Source organism: Phoxinus phoxinus, assembly GCF_949152265.1.
Source record: "Phoxinus phoxinus genome assembly, chromosome: 24".
In the NCBI taxonomy this organism is placed as follows: domain Eukaryota; kingdom Metazoa; phylum Chordata; class Actinopteri; order Cypriniformes; family Leuciscidae; genus Phoxinus; species Phoxinus phoxinus.
Window position 1 is genome coordinate 19,723,677 of NC_136899.1, and position 20,085 is coordinate 19,743,761.

At 37.4% G+C, this 20,085-nt stretch overlaps 1 protein-coding gene across 3 annotated transcripts in view; it reads left to right on the forward strand.

The window, feature by feature from the left end:
- Positions 1 to 20,085, forward strand: part of dpp6a (dipeptidyl-peptidase 6a) — a 430,900-nt gene that overhangs the window by 288,081 nt on the left and 122,734 nt on the right. For all 3 annotated transcript variants that reach the window (XM_079602703.1, XM_079602704.1, XM_079602702.1), the window contains one exon: positions 14,999 to 15,113. In XM_079602703.1, the coding sequence (XP_079458829.1) occupies positions 14,999 to 15,113 (115 nt within the window). The remainder of the gene's footprint in view (positions 1 to 14,998; positions 15,114 to 20,085) is intronic.

Here is a 20,085-nt window from a genome sequence, read left to right on the forward strand (position 1 = left end):
CTAGCAGTAAAATCCTACTCTATTTCACATTAGCTGGAAACCACTGGAGACATGGCTGGAATATTAAGAAAAGCATGAGTGGCAATTTGCAGATTAGTCCTTTATCCAGCTCAAAGAAACGTGAGCATGCACCAAGTCTGCAAATCAGATCTCTTTATCAAGTGCCATGTCTAAATCTGGAACCATTCTTCTAACCGCTTGTTCTACACTGGTTGCGGGTAGAGAAACACTCTGGATGGATGGCCGGTCCATCAAAGGGCTTACACATACAAACACACACAAATATTATTAGACTCACACCTATGCACAATTTACAGTCTCCAATTCACCTATGTTGCATGTCTTCGGATTAAGGAGGAAACCAAATCACCCAGAGGAAACCCATGCAGATTTGGGGAGAACATGCAGATTCCTCACAGAAAGGCCTCCTGGCTCAGCTTGGACTCAAACTGGGGACCCTATTGCTTTGAGAAGAGTGCTACCCACTGAGCCATCATGCCACGCATAGTCCAAAATGTGTGACACTGAATTCAAGAGGCCTGTTGAATGCAGCAGCCACATCCATCAACTTAGCATGGCACTTCCACCCAGAGGAAACCCAAACCAGCATGAACAGCAAGAACATGCAAATCTCCACACAGAAAATACAGAAAACCCACCATTTATTTCTCTCCTGCTCGTTAACATGCAGGTGTATCCGTTCCAATTGACCCTTCGCAGGGAGCTTGATTGACAGGTGATCTAACCACTCATACTTCGCCATCTGCCATTTTGTCCGACAAAGCAGTCAGGAGAGTTAGTAGATTAACATGGGAGGATTTGAACTTGAAAAGCGGAGTGTACTGACGCCTTTCCATGGTTAAAACAACATTCCTACTTATGTTCATTCATGTTTATTTGATGCTATAAATGACCTAGAAGAAATAGATGAACGTTTCACGAGGAGCTTTAAACTGACTTCCTACAGCGATCTGTCAGACACATTAAAGAGCCACAAAACGGTATTTATTGTTTATATTTCTTTTAAAAAATTACCAATTTTGAAAGTTGAGACTGTTTAATATCAAAAGTAACCTATAAGTAACCTTGTCTGTCCTGTCTTTCAGTGTGTTGTCAGTGTCCTCTGTGCTCCGAGATGTATTTTTCACTGCGTGAGAACATGGTGTGGCGTGAGAGCAGTATAGCTTGTCGGTCACAGCAACAGTAACTCTGTTATCTTGGCTTTCAGTTAATGGGTTAATTGTTTTATACTCCAAAGCTTTTTATTTGAATGTGGGACATTCACTTTCACCCTCTACATCAGCTTACTGTGTTTCTAGTGGCTAGAGATACAATTGTTTTATAAGTGTTTGACTGTGGATAATAAACAAAATTTACTTTGTCATATGGACTATTTTCATGGTGCTTTAAAAAAAAAAAAACTTTTTGGAGCTTGATTGCAGTGTTCTATTATTTGAGTCCAAGTCCAAGACCATATGTTCTTGGTCTTGTATGGACTCAGGAGCATTTGTACTTGGTCTTGACTCAAACTCAAAGCCGAACCTATCGATCATCTCTGTGCTATTGAGTCTCACTGAAGCACACTGTTTGTGCACTGCAGAGATTCACATGACACTGCTGTGAAACCAGGATCCATTCACACCAAATAAAATGAATTGTTCAGACCCTCTTCTGGTCTGTCTTGACTCAGACTCAACCTGGATGAATCAAATTAGCTGGTCTCGACTACAACACTGACAGACTCTAGACATTGTATGTGTTTACAATGTGAATATTCTGCCTAATTACTTGTTTTGTGTCCCATGGGAGAAAAAAAAAACATACACGTTTGGAATGACATGAGGGTTAGGAAATAATGACAAAATTATATTTTAAAACTAGTATTCTTTTGATACCTCCCCAGATATTATTTGATCTACACACCCCTACATTCCAGTAGATGTCTTTCTGAAATTAGCTTCAGCCACAGATGTTGAGGTCACTGTGTCTATGATGTGCATCACAGGTTCAGTGGTTTCCTGGTAGAGATAGTGGACTGGCTAGGCTGCAGGCAAAATGTTCTATCAGACCTCTGCTGTGATCTCTTTGCCCTGGGGCTCAATATTTGGTTGTCACCCCAAGCACCCAACTCTAGCCTGCGGCTCTATGATGGTCTTTCAATTGCGCCCTGAAGCCCTGTAACCCTACAGGGCCTTGTAAGGACTGCAGGGCTTAGCCTCATGACTTATTCACAAAGACACATATCAGGACATGTTGCTACTTTGGTCTTGGACCTGCAAAGCCATGCATGTCTTATTCTGCAGTTACATACACAGTCCTGACAATTTCAGCTTTCCCTTTATGAAAGTGCTTGCTATCAAAGCAGTTATGAAACATTAACTATGAGTACATTTATTGTTATCTTTTCTGATTATAACCTGACACAGAGCCATTATAATCAGTAGTACTGTCTACACTCCAACAAATGGCCAGCAGTAAATTAATGCCTCATTCTATTTCCAGTTTCCAGTACAGTTATATGCACTTGTGTTACTTCCAACAAGACAAATTAATTTGGAATGATCATTGTTTGAAGCAAGTTTAGATGGATGCTTTGGACTGTTTTTGTCCTTTCTCTGATAATCAGGGATCATCATGCCCTCAATATCCTGTTGTTATTTTGATCATTCCTCTTTTTCTGCAGCTTTGTATTGATTCCTTGTTGGATATCAATCGGTGTTGTTTGTTCTATTCTCTGGGACTCTTACCTTGATGAAACCCTCCACCCTTTACTCATGCTCTGAGCATTACTTTTGTCTTGCGTAAATGACCGGTTCATTGACCCTGGAGCTGAGTTAATTCTCCTTATCATGACCATGATTGCAGATCATAGGGAACTAAGGTTCTGCACCACACCTTCAGTTTTCTCTACTCTTAGTGATGGGTAGAGATTAACGATAAGATATGTTAGATTGGACCTGTCTTGTCCACTCCTTGGTCTCAGTTGGCTGGAGAAAAGTGAGAAGGGCTTGATGAACTGGCTCCCTGCTGTGCATTGATCAATAATGGCGTGTAACACAAGCGTTGCTCAGGTCGTTTATGTTCAATACTCACTAGCGAGGTGGCTGCGCTGAAGGTAATGAGCCTCACTTATGGATTGCCACATTCTCCGCAATCGAACAGAAAGCCTTCATTTCAAAGCCCTGGTCTATTGAAGAACATGACTGTATTGCAATTTACATCAACAACAACTGGTAACAGAGATGGAGTGCTGACCAGAGTGGTACAAAAGCAGACAGTTGTGGTTAATCTCTGTATTAGCAACATGATCTCATTAGAATTAGTATGTATTTGCATGTAAAGTGTGGTTCTACCACACGTACAATCACTCACGCTTGCATAGACACTGAAACGTATGATATTGATGTATTGACAGCATCTACAACGTAAATTATTTACGTATCAGCAACATACAAATTTTAATGAATCCTAATTTAATCCAACACTGAATTCATGGAATTATTTGGTTGATTATGTTGCATTTATGATTCTGTTTTGTTGTATTTGTGATAAATAATATGTTTTCAATCACATTCATTGAACACAGGTGACTCGTTCATTCTGTTCAGTGCAATCTAATTTCAAAGAATTATGTTAAAGAATACACTTTAAAAACTTAAATGAATAACATTTATGTAATTGTTTAACCATTACTTCATTTAATATCTATTTTGTTCACTGTAGTACACAAAAGGCATTTTATCAATATACTATAAATCAAAAAATGACTATAAAATACACCAAAAAAACGCAGAATCTTCAGAATATATGTAAGACCCAAATTCAAATTAACGAACTCAAATTCGTTACAAATGTTTCACCATGAGAAGCTATATGATAAAGTATTATGCCAGTTATATCAAATGCTCATTGGCTCTCGTCTGCTTTTACACGGATTTCGACATGTCATGTTTTAGGTGAAGTTTGCATTTAAATGAGATAGGCCCACACTGTGTATATGGGAATATGTTTTTCAGTGATTAACAACTTAAATTGTTCTCTGTATCATATACAACTATTGTATATGAGGCCTGCGAATGCAACACATCTTAATTTGGTTGACTTTGGTACCACTTTTTAAGATGTTTGCAATAAATTAATTATCGTGATTACACTTGCCTGTTTGATATGTTTTTCTTTATACTACATGTTTTTTTGTTTTTGTAAGAAATGGTTATGGTTAATTTTAAAGGTAGGATTAGCAGCTCAAAAATAGCTATTTAATGGTCACTAAAATGGTCATTGTACATTTTCCTGCCCATTATGTTTATATATAATAATACTATATTAAAGTAGTTATGTTTAGATATGTGTAAGGTTAAGGAATCTAAAATAAATCTTTAAAAATGGCAAACTAAACTATACTAAAATCATATATGTTTTATAAGTGTCATTGCAGTGTTTTCAAAATGTTACACTAGGTAGCTTGTGATAACCAAACTTAAATAACACACAGCATATTTAAAATTGGGCTTAATATCAGAATCAGGCCGAGAAGTCTGTTGATACAGTGGTACTAATCTGAAGTCATGCTGTGTTTGACTGTTTTGATTGTTTCTTACATATTACATCTCATCATAGGGTTTACCCTGTTCACCTTTAATCTATTTTAGATCAGCTCCCCGGTTAGATGTTCTTAATGTTCTTAACAAGCCACCATGTCCTGCCATTCACCCCTTTAAGGTCATTTGAGAATCAAAAAAAACAGGCTTTCAGCTGGCTAAGAGAGAAAGACGAGGTGAGCACTTATACCAGTGAGTGCAGATGGGTTGAAAATCCCCTTCTTCTTCACTTTTGAGATGTGTCATAAAGCATGGTTTCCTTCTTTAATGGGAAATAAAAATAACGCTGGGATCTTATTTTCCAGTTAAAAGGAATACATTTGTGTTCTTTGAATCAGTCGCCGCTGTGATTTTTAGCAAATGGCCCCATATGCCCTCACAGGCTCCTCCATTGGGTATTGCCAGGCAATTGCAACCTGCCACACATATCAGAACAATGCTTTGAGAACTAAGAGAGCACAGCAGGAATGCATTTAGAGCTGTGCAGGCTGGGGAATTGGGAGCTTCTTCTCTCCTCCCCTCCTCCTTTCTTTCTCTTGCTAGTTCTCTGATGCAGGTCGATGATGAATTCCGAATCAGCCTCTGTGAAGTGTGAAATTTCAGTATTATGTATCACGTACATGGACGATCGAAGCTTGTTTTGTTCAACAGCCAGTGGAAAACCCCATTGTTCTCGCATACAGAATCTGGCATGTAAATCATCTGGCATGTAAATATCACTCATCACATAAATTTGTCCTTCAGGAAGAGTTTTTAATGGCTCCATACAACCAAAGAGCTCATATTAATAATAATAAAATCCTTAGTATACTGACGCTAAGGGAATATAACAGTTCATAATATTTGAAAATCTGATTTGACCCTGCTATCCACCTTAGTTTTAACATAAGAGCGGGCATGGCCATTTGTAACTTGAATGTTCAAAGCTTCCAGTGGACAAAAAATTACATGTACCAAAACAGTTATGCTGCTTTATATTGCAAAATGGTATTTGTTATCATCTTATTTTAATTTATTATCATAATCATAACAGTGTTTCCCAGTGATTTTTTTTTTCAGGGGGGAAGACAATATATGTTGCGTCCACATATATGTGGTGTAAAAATTGTAGTAATTAAAAAGCATTTCTATCTAGGCCTAATTGAAATCCTGAAACTTATACAATTATTAAACTAAAACAACATTGAAAAAAAAAAAGTAAATTAAATGTTTTTTGTTTTTTCACACAAATTGGGTGTTGTATTTTTTCTGGTAATCAAATGAAGACAAAACATTAATTTATTTGAATCATATTAACTTTTTGTCAGATGAACAATTTTCATTGTGATTTTCATTGTGAAAATCATAGCTGCTAAAGTTACTTCATGGTGCTGGCTCGTCTGTTTACATTTTTTTGGAATATATTTTTGTCATTCTTTGAGGAGCGGGGGGTTGACCCCCCCAAAACAATGGTAGGGGAAACTCTGCATAAACTATGGAATCTTGTTTATATTACTGAATAAAAAATAAGTATTTGCGTAATATAAACTCGCAACTGCGAGTTATTAAGTCTGAATTGCGAGATATAAACTTGCATTTGGAGTTATTAAGTCGTTTTATAAATTAGTTCCCCCCCCTCGGAATTTCACTATAACGCGCAATTGTGAGTTTATTTCTCACAATTCTAAGAAAAGTAATTGCGAGATAAAAAGCTGCAAATATCTTTAAAATTGTTTTATTCTGTGGTGGAAGCAAACTTCCATAATAAACACTATAGTTTGTAGCACAAATAGTTTTTCCATTTACTGCACTGTGTTATTCTTCTGGTTATTTACTAGCCTAGAAATCTAGACGCACCCTAGCGGCAGCAACATTTATTTTGCAGCCAGTGTGGTCTAGCAACTCTCCGTTGGCTTTCGAGCTGGAAAAACCAAACTCTATTCAGGCCAATCACATCGTGTATAAAGTCGGCGAGAGGGCTTAACATAATGACGACAGAGTTGTGACGGTTCCCTGCTACTTGAAAATAAAGAATTGCTGCTGCTGGCAAACAGCTGTCTGTTGAATCGGCTTTGGCCGCGACTCTGGAGGACTTGGAGTTAAGCTTTTTGTTGAGAAAAGAACAAAGAATGCCACTTAAGTCATTCTTAAAAAAGGAAGATGTGTTCAGAGTTTTGTCGTCACCTTCTTCGTTGCTCTGGTTGGTTGTAGCGCTATCCTATTGCATGCAGAGGGAATTTGAAAGACAATCGTTTATCCCGCCCCTCGGATTGAGCCAGACCTAACATCTTGATGCATTATTACCTATGCGGCTAATGATTTGGAAGTCTCGGACATTTAAATCAAATTCAAAATTTCTTACTTACACATTGCAAATTAGGTGGATACTGGGGATATTGAAGCCTGATACTGCAGCTCTATCGTATTCATTTGTCTTTCAGAGCAGGGAACCACAGGAAGTGTTAGACTCAGAGTTAGTCCTGCTGATGAGAAGCTTCCAAGCTGAGTAAAGGTAAGGGAACATGGGCAGTCTCACATTTACGCCTTCCTCTCACTCAGTGTGATGGAAGAACACTTACCACTGTGCTGAGCTCTCTGCTCTTATGGAAGCAGGGACTGAAGAGCTTTTCTGCACATTAAAGATACAAATGCTCAGCAGGTGTCATGCTTCAGGAGTGATAATATTATACTTACTAATGTATTATTGCTCCGTCCCGTGCCATGTGTTTGTGTATCATGTGACGGCATTAACAGCTTCAATGAAAGGTCTCAGGAACACAGAAAGAAAACTTCACTGACATTTATACCTTGTGGAAGGAAGCCTTATTAATCTGATAATTCCAGCTCTAAAATCTGATTGGATGAACCATGTTCAAAGTATACTGAACACACACCTGTACCCACACTTCAGTTGAATTCTTATGAATGTACCAAGTTGATAGACATGTGGCTTACCAACATTTAACAGTTGACTATTGACTCTATTACTTGGCATAATAATTGTTTTTGATTGTTCTGAATGTAACATTAAATTACAGACAAATTACGCCGTGGAAAAAACCTGCTGACTGAATGAACTGCATGTATGTGGGAGTAAAGTGTGCGCCAATTACATGTTACATGTTAACGTGATAAAAAAAAAGAATTTGGTTATTTGTGTATATGAACTATAATAATTAATTGGGATCTCAAATCAATTAACTAGCAGAAGTTAATACTCCACCACCTGCATGTGACATCATTAATGACTATATTAATTTACTTATTCCAATATTGTTGAATCAAAGTGTTTTAATTGACAAAGGTACAGCCATGTAATGCATCCTACTGCGGTGGTTAAGCAGTGAGTTAGATCGTTGTACAGGAAACGCACTCCAGACTGGGCAATGCTGTTTTGAGAAAACTCTTGCTATTTTTGTCTGCTATATGCAACATGTGCTCCATGAACAACCTGTGGGCAGTTTGTGGATGTCTCAGGCTTAGACTTTTTGAAAACTTTCTGCAGATTTGAAATATAGGTGTTCATCACTGAAATCACCAGTCAAGAAAGACGCAAATATCGGGTAAATCTTGACCTACGATCTAACAAAAAGTGGAAGACTTGGGAGGTCACATCAGACAATGGAGATTAGCAATGCAAATGTCCTCTATTTAACACACTTCTCCTGGCTCTGCCTTGAATCTCAATGAAAGCACAAATGATAGCTCGCTACTGATTCAAGCATGCTAAGTGGACTTGTAAATATTGTGTTTTTTGTTCAGTGCGTGCCACCAATAAGTGAACAATTTGAATATTGTGCATTCAAGTCTTTATTCCTGTGTTTTTATGCAGGATGCCTCCAAGCCCTTCTGGCGATATTAATGTCAAGTTAATGTCACGTTATATGCTCTAACTGCATATGTTTATTTACAGTGTAGATGCAAATATTTTGTATAGTGGTGTGCGATACATATTGTCTACGATAATATCATGATTGTTGTTTTAACAATGTGCGATCTGACCATATCGAATATGTCCCTCACTTTACAAAAACACATATAGAGAGTGCATGCATACACTACGTGATGAGGGTTAAGACTAGTGCGCTTGCACATTTAGTGCATGCTTTCACTGAGTAATTTAGTCTATTAAAATACATTTAGAATGCCCTAAATGTTTAAGATAATAATTGTATAGTCAATATCATACGAAGGGTGCCATTGTTTTTACTTCAAATATCAGCATAATTACAAACGTGATATTGATTTTATACATCTGTTCAATAAAAAGAAGTTAATATTAAGTGACTAAATATTGCTTGTTTTTGCTCTATTTCGTCAATAAAAATTGTTCCAATCAAAGCCACAGGACTTTTTTGCGTCTCTGAGCAACACGCGGCGGTGTGTTTCGTTACTGAATGAACTAATCCTTTGAATAAATTATTTAATGACTCAATCAGACAGTCAAATGCTTTGTTCCTGAACGAATCAGCCGTTTGAATGAATCGGTTGAAACTCAATGACTCACTCATTAACAGTGACTTGCTGCCACCTATTGGCGGTTTTAGTTTCACATTTAAAGTATATTTTCTTTTTTTTAAATCATTTCTAATATAAGTATTCAATGTTTTATGTTTAAAACATCAAAACATTATTTATGCATTTGTAACTGCAGGTTAAATGCATTCATGTCCCCTCTGAGCTGCATTAAACAGTCTCAATGCATCTATGCAAGTGTTTCCTCTGCATTGTTTTGTTGATACTGATTTCATTTGATTGATATCAGCCCTATTGTGTCTAATACTAATTAAATGTATTGATTAAATATAACCAGATACAACAGATGGTGTAAGCATTTATTTAGCTTTACAAAAATGCATTAATAAAGGTAAACATGCACATTAAATGTTTAAATTTTTTGGAAAATGATTTCTGTTATTGCTGCAAACTGACCATCACACAGAATATGAAGAATATCAAAAGCGTTTGGGGTCAGCTTGTCACAGCATTCCTAAACCTGCCATGGTACTAGCACAAACACACTCAGCAAAATATCGATAAAATCCCAGAAAATATAATGTCTTGTCAATATCGCTCAGCCATACTTTTTTCATTCATTTCCACCACCAGCTGTTTAGAAACTAGAACTCAAGCTTTGGCAGGGTGGTGCAGTAATGTGTAATTCAGGACGCACATACAGTATCTGTATAGTACACCTATATGTCAAAGACAGAAATGAAGCTTGTACAGTCACCTCACATCCTCCCTCCTGTCTGTCTGTTCCCATTGTTTTTCTGAGCTGCACTCAGGCTGTAGTGTGTCTTTTCAAGTGTGTGTGTTTTTTTTTTTTTTTTTCATTGGCTTTGTAAGCTGTAGTCTCCTCCAATCAGTGAATGAAAGCTGGAGTACTGCGCTCTCTCTGTTGTTATCAACAGATCTGTATTCATTTCACACCTGCCAAAACACTTTCTCTCTCTTTTTTTTTTTTTACTTCTTTTCTGTATCCTTTCTCTTTGTGCACACAACATGGCAGTAGATTATTATTTGTGTGTGTGTGTGTGTGTGTGTGTGTGTGTGTGTGTGTGTGTGTGTGTGTGTGTGTGTGTGTGTGTGTGTGTGTGTGTGTGTGTGTGTGTGTGTTTGTGTTGTACATATGAAAGCACGCTATAGTTAGCGGTCAGCGTGGGTTTGTTGTATTTTTTTGAGTTGCTGGTAAAAATATATAAAAAATGATGATGGTGTTCTGGACAGAAGCCATTATAAAGTATAATAGCTCTCCTGGTAGGAAAGTGTTGTGGTGGTTTAATGGAAGGCAGAGGGCTTGTCATAAACAGGTGTGTGGTGTGTTTACTAAGCTGCTGTAATGGCACGGTCATTATGATAATGGCCCAGGATGGATGTCATAGATCTGGGTTGTCCCTCGCTTGTGTGTTTGTCTTGTGAGAGGCCAGGTGTGGGCCATTACTGGACTGTATTACAGGACGTTGCTGCAGGTCCAGTCAGAACAAGCCTTCTTTGTGCCACATTCAGCATAAAGTGTGCTCTATTTTGCAAGTGACCAATGTATTATTACTAATTTAATATATATTTCAAATGTTTACAAGGCTAAATTTCCAGAAGCCATTACTCCAGTCATCAGTGTCACATGATCCTTCAGAAATCATTCTAATATGCTTGGTGCTCACTGCTCAAGAAACATTTCTTAATGTTATCAATGTAGAAAACAGTAGTTCTGCTTAATACTTTACGTTAAATCTAGTGAATCAGTTAAATCAGTTGAAGTAAATAATTTCAGCATTTTCCCCTATCATACCAGCTTATGTATCTGTAAGAATTCAAAAATGACACAGTTCACCTCAGTCACTGTGGCGAGCAGGACAGGGCCGAGAGAGAACAGCGCAAGGCCGGTGGCGTGATTGATGATGAGCGACACCTGCGCGATGAACCGGTCTCGTATCTCTCACGGAGGAGCGGAAGCATAAAAGGAGGAGCGACGACAGTGAGGATCGAGAGAGGCCAGGCCTGGATTTTATGATGTGTTTTATTATATGTGACAGCAGTCGTGCGTGAGGGGCGTGGCTCCTCTCGTCCAGGCCTGGCCTCTCTCGATCCTCACTGTCATCGCTCATCATCAATCAACCCACTGGCCTGGCGCCGTTCTACCGCGGCCCACGGCCTTGTCCTGCCAAAGGCTATTGGCAGTATTTTCTGATTTACAGGGTAACAAAAGGAGATATTCATAATCCTCTCTGGTACTGCATTTTCAATGAATATGTCAACAAAATGCAAAAATAATTTTGAACCTTGTTTTTTTCAATGGTCAGATTCATCACTTTAAAATATATGCAAATTAACACATATTTAATTAGAAAAAGCCTGATTAACATATTTAAACATAAAATTACAGAAAACTTGCAATACATTTTTTTTTCTCCTATTCATGTGAGTAATCAACGGGTAAAGTTTCATGGTGATATATGTAAGTTAAAATGTTTACTCTATCGCCTTACATTTTTTAAGGCAATGTGGGTAAACTTTTAGACATCTTTTTACAGGAAGATGAGTCTGTAACTGCGTTTACATGGACCCTTATAATCGGATTGACGGCTCAATCGGACTAAAAAACCTTCATGTAAACAGCTTAATCTATCTGATTGAGCTCGATCCGATTGGAATTTCGATCGGATTGAAAGGGGTGGTTTATTCCTTTTGTAATCCGATCGAGAGAACATGTAAACACTTGATCGGATCAAAAAACGAAACTGAAAGGATTGCGCTTGTGCAATGACATTGAAATAGCGTCATGACGCATGACGCACGGAATGAGCTGATCTTCCTGTTGAATAAAGTGTCATATAAATTAGTGTCCAGTTATTCTAAAATTCTCATTTCACTGCGTCTGTGAAGTGGAGCAGGACAGCGTCCCACCAGTCCTTGTTTCAGACTCTCATCCACAGATAGGTTTTGGGCGCGGGTTTTACTGCGTGATAAATATAAGCAAAACGGTTCATATGCTCATTGTCCAAATCATGACCAGTGACAGATAAATATTAAGTCTGCTCTTTAAAACAAATAAAGAACCAATAGAGGAGAATAGTTATGAGCGAACAGCGGCAGTATATTGGTGCAGTGTGCGCATGTCAAAAAATGTATTCTGATATGAAGCTTGTGACATATAAACACGCACACGATCAATTTTTTTATAGTTTATGTAAACACCGTTTTCGGATTCATCAATCGGATTGATTTCATTCCATGTAATGAAAATGTAAAAATGTCCATGTAAACGTAGCAACTGTTGTTCCACTCAATGTTGATGGCTTCAAACTGTTCATGAGTAGACCAGTTTGTTTGAGTTTAATGTGAGACAAAATATTCGCTATAGAGTTCAAATTGGGACTCTGATCAAACATGAGCGTACTGGACTTGTTCTCAAGCCACTTATTGGTTGTCTTTGCAATTTGGGCAGGAGGATTTTCTTGTTGAAAAATAACATCTGATCATTCCTCTTTAGATAATAACTTTTAATTTGTGTGATACAAGCCATTCTGCAATAATCTCCTGTATTCCAAAGCATTAAATGACTTTTTACAGAGAAGTATCTCACCACTACCAGCAGCTAGCAAGGCTCTCCACACAATGACACCTCTTTCTCCAAGCTTCACTGTGTTAGAGACACATTTATTATTATACTATTCAGCAGATTTTTGAAGACACCGCTCTAGAGCAGTGGTTCTCAAACCTGTCCTGGAGTACCACCAGCCATGCACATTTTGTATGTCTCATTATATCTGACACACCATTTTAGGTCCTGCAGTTTCTACTAATGAGCTCACGAGTCAGGTGATAGATGAGGGAGACATACAACATGTGCAGGGCTGGTGGTACTCCAGGAGAGGTTTGAGAACCACTGCTCTAGTCTAGAGCATCACCATGTAACTTTGTGATTCATCACTACACACACAACTTCCATTCTTCCATTAATTCTGTCTTTGATGTTTTTCTGAGACATCACACATCCCAGTTGTTATTGTTTATTGTGCAAAGATTCCCACAGATTTCCAAATGTGGTTTACCTAATCAAATATTATCATAGTTTACCATTTAACTTAAAATTGTATGTGTCAACAATTTCTGTAATGCATCTGCTTAAAAATGTTACTTTCCCTTTGATTTTGGGTGCTGTTTTTTCAGATACCGATTAATTTATCTGTTGACTCATTATTACCAACAGAAAAAGCAAATAAATAAATAAATAAAATAATCAGCCCATACCTTGGCATGCACCTGCCATTTAGGTGCTTTTGTGTGTGCACATGTAAGCATCAATCAGACTAATTTCTGATAAATTATCTTAATGAGTCTCATTAAGACACAGAGCATTGTGGGTAAAATATACCTAGCTTTTATTGTCATTAGGATAGCATATGTGAAGTAAGGCAGGGTGAAAGGTGCCGTTGGTGGTCAGTGCTGTAATGCTGTGTCTCTATTCACATGAGACTCAGTTGCTCTGTCTGCATACCGGAAAGGAAGAGTCTGTCTGTGTGACCCTAGAGAGGAAGAGAGAAACAGAGAGAGAGAGAGAGAAAGGGACTTTAATGAGTCCTTGTAATGGGTGTCCCGGTAAACAGGCTCTGGCTACTGTTATCTCCAGGCTAATGATGTCTGGCGCGCTATTCAATTAGGACAGGAACAAGGTCACTAACAGCTCAGGCCTTAAAGAGTTTAATGCCACCCTCGCCACTAGACTTCCACTTCATTAGTCTGAGTTGAGTCCAATAAAAATGTCAGCCGCTGGGACACAGGCCACAGCGCATGCTACTTTCAACTCTATTTGCATGCATTCTGCTTTGAAGTTCAAATGCTCTGTGTATACTAACTGTCTGCTTGTTGTGAATCTTGTGTTTTGGCGGCATTTGTATGAGCGGGTCTGTTCTCTGCTTTTTTAATAAACAAACTGTTTTGATTTATTGAGTTTATTGTCTGACATTCACACTTGATTCATCGCCAGTTTGAAATAGCTCCTCTTATGCTCAAATTTATGTTTTCATGTGGAGGAACTTCCAACAATTGATCAAATTTGTTTCAGTTAGAGCTACTGCTAAATATTTATTGAGAGAATTTGCGCTGGTTTAGGCTTAACATCAATTAAATAATCTCAAATTTGGAGAAAAAAAAAGCATTTCTATCCTCCATATAGTTCTTATGCACAACTCATGAACCAAATACAAATGATGTATGTGTTTTTTTGGCCTTTAGAAATTAAAACGCCCTCAAGCTTTTCAGAGCTTCTTACTTTATTTAACCAATAAATCTTCCTCTGTTGCTGGAAGAAAAAAAAGTACAATTTTCAAAAGTTTGGGGTCAGTATATGATTTTTCTTTTTTTCTGTAAGAAATTAATACTTTTATTCGGCTAAGATGCATTACATGAATCAAAAGTGACAGTAAAGACTTTAGGCTACATTAGGCTACATTTTAAAAAAATGCTGTCCTTTCGAAGGAATCCTGAAAAATAAAATATCACGGTTTGAACAAAGTATTATTAGCAACTGTTTTCAACATTGATAATATTAATAATACATGTTTCAGGAACAAAAAATCAGCATCTTAGAATTAATTCTGAAGGATCATGTGACCCTGAAGACAGGAGTTATTCCATCACAGGACTATATTACATTTTATTATATTTAAATACAAAAGATTTTAATCAAATCAAATAAATGCAGCTTTGATGAGCATAAGATTTTACCAGCCCCTAACTTTTGAACAATTGTGTATGTCACACTAAATGACACTTTTGTTGGCAGAATTAGTTTTAGGCCAACAGCAGTTTCCCAGGAGGTGCTGCTCACTGGCACACAACTGTCCTTGACTAACCTCCCATTTGCATTCATCGACTCACATGCTTACTCTCTCTTTGTCCGTCTCTTTCTGTAGGAGCTGGTGGGAAGTAACCCTCCGCAGAGGAACTGGAAGGGAATAGCGATTGCACTGCTTGTTATTCTGGTCATCTGCTCTCTGATCGTCACCTCTGTCATTCTGCTGACTCCAGGTAAGCAGCCTGGGAGCAAAGGGCCCAGGGCCACGAGCCTCTAGGCCATAGTGCGCACGCACACACAAACACACACACACACACACACATAATGCTGTTAACAAACCAGAATGTTTCAAGTGTCTACATACAGGTGCACAATCCTATTACAGACACAGCCTTTCATGTTACTGCGTCCTGCCAGAACACCTTGAATGTTTTCCAAAACATATTGGCTTGTACTTGGAAGTTTCAATTGGGACTGGTTTCACATATTCAACACGACTAGGCCTGTCACGATTATGAAATTTGGTTGTCATTAAATAATTGTGATGAGTTTAATCCTTTGTAAGTTATCATTTTGCAGTGTAAGATTACTGTTAACACCTTTCAATATTAAATAAATGTATACAATAGCTATGACAATATGTTATTAAATTTAGTGAGTATAAATTAGCAGCAAAAAGTAATTCTTGAAAAAATCTGCACAGTAATTTTATAAAATCAAAATATGTTAATAATAACAAATTACTATTAGTACTCTTATAAAATTAATTCAGGTACTCGTACATTTAACAATTTTATATTTATATATGAATGTAAAGAGTTCAGAAGAAGTGTATATATTGATATACCCTACACTACACACAAATAATATACAATTAAATTATGTTTAATTAAAATGTATTGTGCAGCTTTTTAATGGGGCAACAAGATAAGATAGATACGGCAAAAAAATAAAATAATGGCTTATAATGATCTTTCAGTGTGCAAAACCATGATAATATGAAACGCTTCAAAACAGAGCGCGTATGCGCATCGCGGGTGCAGATGTGCTTAAAGCAACATGAGGTCACAGTGTGCAGCGCTAACACAAGTGCACATTTAAAAGTTCACGACACAAAGCGAAGAAATGTCGAACGCACTAATCCTAGTGTACTGTCCAACTGTTTATTGATAATTTGTTTGTGCGTTTAATGCCGATTCTTAGTCCTCCTTGTGATGTGTGTGATCTAACAGACACACGGTAGCGAGTTGTTTAAAAACAGCAATAAACTCCAGCTAAATAAAGTCATTTTATGCAAATCCACAGCCCTTTATGTACAGATCAAGCATTATAATGTTAATATATCATATCGGAGAGAGTTTTACCGTGGCGTGCATCCTCGTGACCGGGACGAGGCGCGCTGTTTGAAAGCATTGCTGAATGGAGAATGATTGACAGCCGCAGAGGAGGGAAGACGAGTTTCCGTGAACTTTCATTTATTGATGTAAATAGACTTCTGTCCCTGGAAAACTTAATTAGTGCTTGTCTATTTCTTTTGGTCCATGACTCCCCCTTGACCCCCATGACGCAATAATACTGTAAAAATACAGCTAAACAACACGGATATAAAGTATATATTAATGGGCTTCAGACTGCAACTGAATTGGTCACAAACAGTTTTATATATATATATTGCTCTTTACTCCTTTTAAAATATTATTATTAATTAATATTATTACTTTACTTATTCATTTCTGGCAACAGTAATTCGTTACACTACAAGTTGTAGGGTCCAAAGGGATTAAAGACGCACCGGGGTAAAAGACGCCTTTGATTTTATTTTCCTCCAAACAATTAGAAGGCACAAAAACTTGTCACAGGACTTTCCAAAACATACGCTTTTCAAGATGCACACAGACATTTTTTAGATCCTTGACACGATCGCGGGGAGCAGCACAAAGTTGATTCTGCGCCATATTCTGATCTAATATTTAAAGGGGTGGTTGAGTATGATTTCACTTTTCTAACTTTAGTTAGTGTGTAATGTTGCTGTTTGAGCATAAACAACATCTGCAAAGTTGCAACGCTCAAAGTTCAAAGCAAAGGAAGATATTTGCTTTTAAAGAAAAGGACTACAACAAACGGCTGGTAGGGACTACACGACATTCCTCCGGGTTTAGTGACATCACCAACCCTAAAATGTACATAAGCCCCGCCCCCGGGAACACTCGGTCCATGTTGAGGAGAGGAAAAGCTGTTGTTTAAGAGTACATTTGTGAGTCAGCTCAAACTTTAGCATCCATCTTTTCACATGCAATAGAAAGTCACTCTGTGTGCATCTCACAACAGTTCCTATACGAGCAATTTATAGATTACCATGACAGAATATGCTAATTAAAGATAGTTAACTCCACATCAGCAACATAAATTAATCAACTAACCATTCAGAGACGTCCTGTTGCATTCTACGTGTTGTCACTTCTTCTTGAGTCTCTCCATCTTTGTCTGACTCTGTTTTAACATTAAAGGCAGAACAGTTTCTGTCATTTTAGTGTGTCTGCGTGAGGTAATTGCAGCTGCTTCACACACACACACACACACACACACACACACACACACACACACACACACACACACACACACACACACACACACACACACACACACACACACACACACACACAGAGCTCTTGAAACCCCGCCCTCTGCAGCAGCTCATTTGCATTTAAAGGGCCAGGCACAAAACAGTGCGATTTTGCAAACCCTCAAAAAGTGACAACTTTAACATGCTACTGTATATAAAAATATCTGTGGGGCATTTTGTGCTAAAACTTCACACACACACTCAGGGGACAAAAGAGATTTATTTTATATCTTGTGAAAAGGGCATTTTACCACCCTTTTAATGTTTTTTCAAATGTTGTAGATTTAAGTAGCAAATGATAATCGCCAAAATTATTAAATATATTTTGAAACAAATGTCCTCTTAATGATTTTCAGTTTTTTTCAAGGTAATTTAAGTTTTTCAATAACTGAAGAATTTGTAAAAATATGGTATTTGGGGTAAAAGGCAACCCTGCTGTTAGGGCGAAATACACAATAATTAACATAATAAATTACATAAATACATTACATAAATAATAAATAGCTGGCTGACTTTTCCGTTTGTTGACAATGACATGGTAAGATTCAGATGGTAAACATCATATATTATGTTGGGTGTCCACCTTAGAGATAATCACCATATTTATAATGAAACTATCATATTTAAAAATATATATATTAATAATTAATTTTTAATCATAAAAAAATATTTAATTTATTGTTACTATTGTAAATCTATATTAAATTATTATTATTATAGCATCTTCAATGCTTACAGAATAATTTTGTTACTGTAATAAAAATAAATTTAAAAAACTTCTCTGCCATTGAAATAGTACTAAAAGAAGCATCCAAACAGTAAAGAACAGGATTAAGCTCTCAGTAGTGGAGGAAGTACCACATTTAAGTGCAGTTTATACGTGGCCAGTGAAGCCTGTTACTGGGCAATATAAATCTCTGCATTCCCTTGCTCTCTGAAAGCCATTAAAATCTCCCAGCCGTGCTTTAATTAGTGTGCTGTGAATGCTGGTTTACCTACATTAAACTAGCAGATTCAGTCTTTAAGAAACTAATTGAGTAGTTTTGTCTGTATTTTTGTGTTATTCCATACATTTACATATTTCTTTAATAATAAGCTCTGTGTAAAATATTTAAATGGCAGGCACAGATTGAGATGATACACTGATTGGTTTTCTGCTTTTGAGCATGTGTGTGTGTGTGTGTTTGTGTGTGTTTGTGCTCTTATATATGGTTTATGAGGACACAAATGTGTGTAATGACATGGCTATACAACATAAACATGGTTTACCAAATGGATCGTAAACCAAATGGCTTAAAACATACTAAACGATGTTCAAAAAATGCAGAATGTTTCCTGTGCTGGGTAGGTTTAGGGGTGGGGTTAGTGTAGGGGGATAGAATATACAGTTTGTACAGTATAAAAACCATTATGCCTATGGAGAGTCCCTGTAAACCACATATACAAGTATGTGTGTGTTGTCACATCCTCTTCTGTCCATTTGGACACCTTGTCTGGCTGCAGTCTCTCACTTCACGTCTCTGCTCTATCTAAACTGGAGCAGGTGACGGTTCAGGCAGTCAGGCTAATAGAGCAGAGAGAATGAGCACAGGCCATAGAGACCGAGCAGGTGGCATTTCTAGCTCGAGTCCTGACGCCACTCCAAAACTGCAGGACAGGACATTGGACAGGTCTCAAAGATCTCTACAGACTTCTGCCTGTAAACCAGGTCACTTACATAAGTGCACCTGTTTTATCCAAGGCACATTTCAAATAATCCTATTCTTGACGTCAACATGACACCATTTGCAACCTATTTTACTTATACGCAATGTGACATTTCAGAGTGAAATAGGATGTTTAATGACAAAAACATGCAGGGTGGGATTTTATGTATCAGTAATTAATTGGATCATGAGAAGTGGTCAGTAAATGACGATGATTAGATGGGGAGAGGTCAAAAAAGCAAGGGGAAATGGCAACTTATATATATACAGGCAAACCAAAATTTATCCAGACACCTTCAACATTTCTCACATTATCGCAGTTTATTCGGGATAGTTTAGAAAATGGTAATAAAATATGACAAGAACTTAGTTATAAAATCAGTTGATATTTCACTGGTTTTGGCCATCTTTCTTAAGACGGGCATACACTGCGATGTCTGTGTGATTTCAGCAATGTACTTACACTGAACGAGTAGATTGCATGCGATGAAAAGCTAAAGCTCAGGAAAACTATAAAAAATAGTGTGCTCACACTACGGTCCGAATGTCGAGCTGCGACTTGACTGCTCACACTATACGTGTGAAATATGCGCGATAAACCCCCGTGCCTGGTTGTGCCAATAGACGATATCATGTATCCAGAGATATTGTCAAAACAAGCATCAGCTTTAGCATTTCCAATTTATGTATTAAATGATTATTAGTATTATTAGGGAAGGCCTACTTTTATTATTAAATTGATAGGCTATTATAACGCGTATTGAGGATAATAAAAGATTGCATAGAAGCTTACCTCATTGAAAATTGTCTCAAAACATGTAGGTCGATTACAATGAATTATAGGCCTATAATTAAAATTATTAACAGTCTATGGGC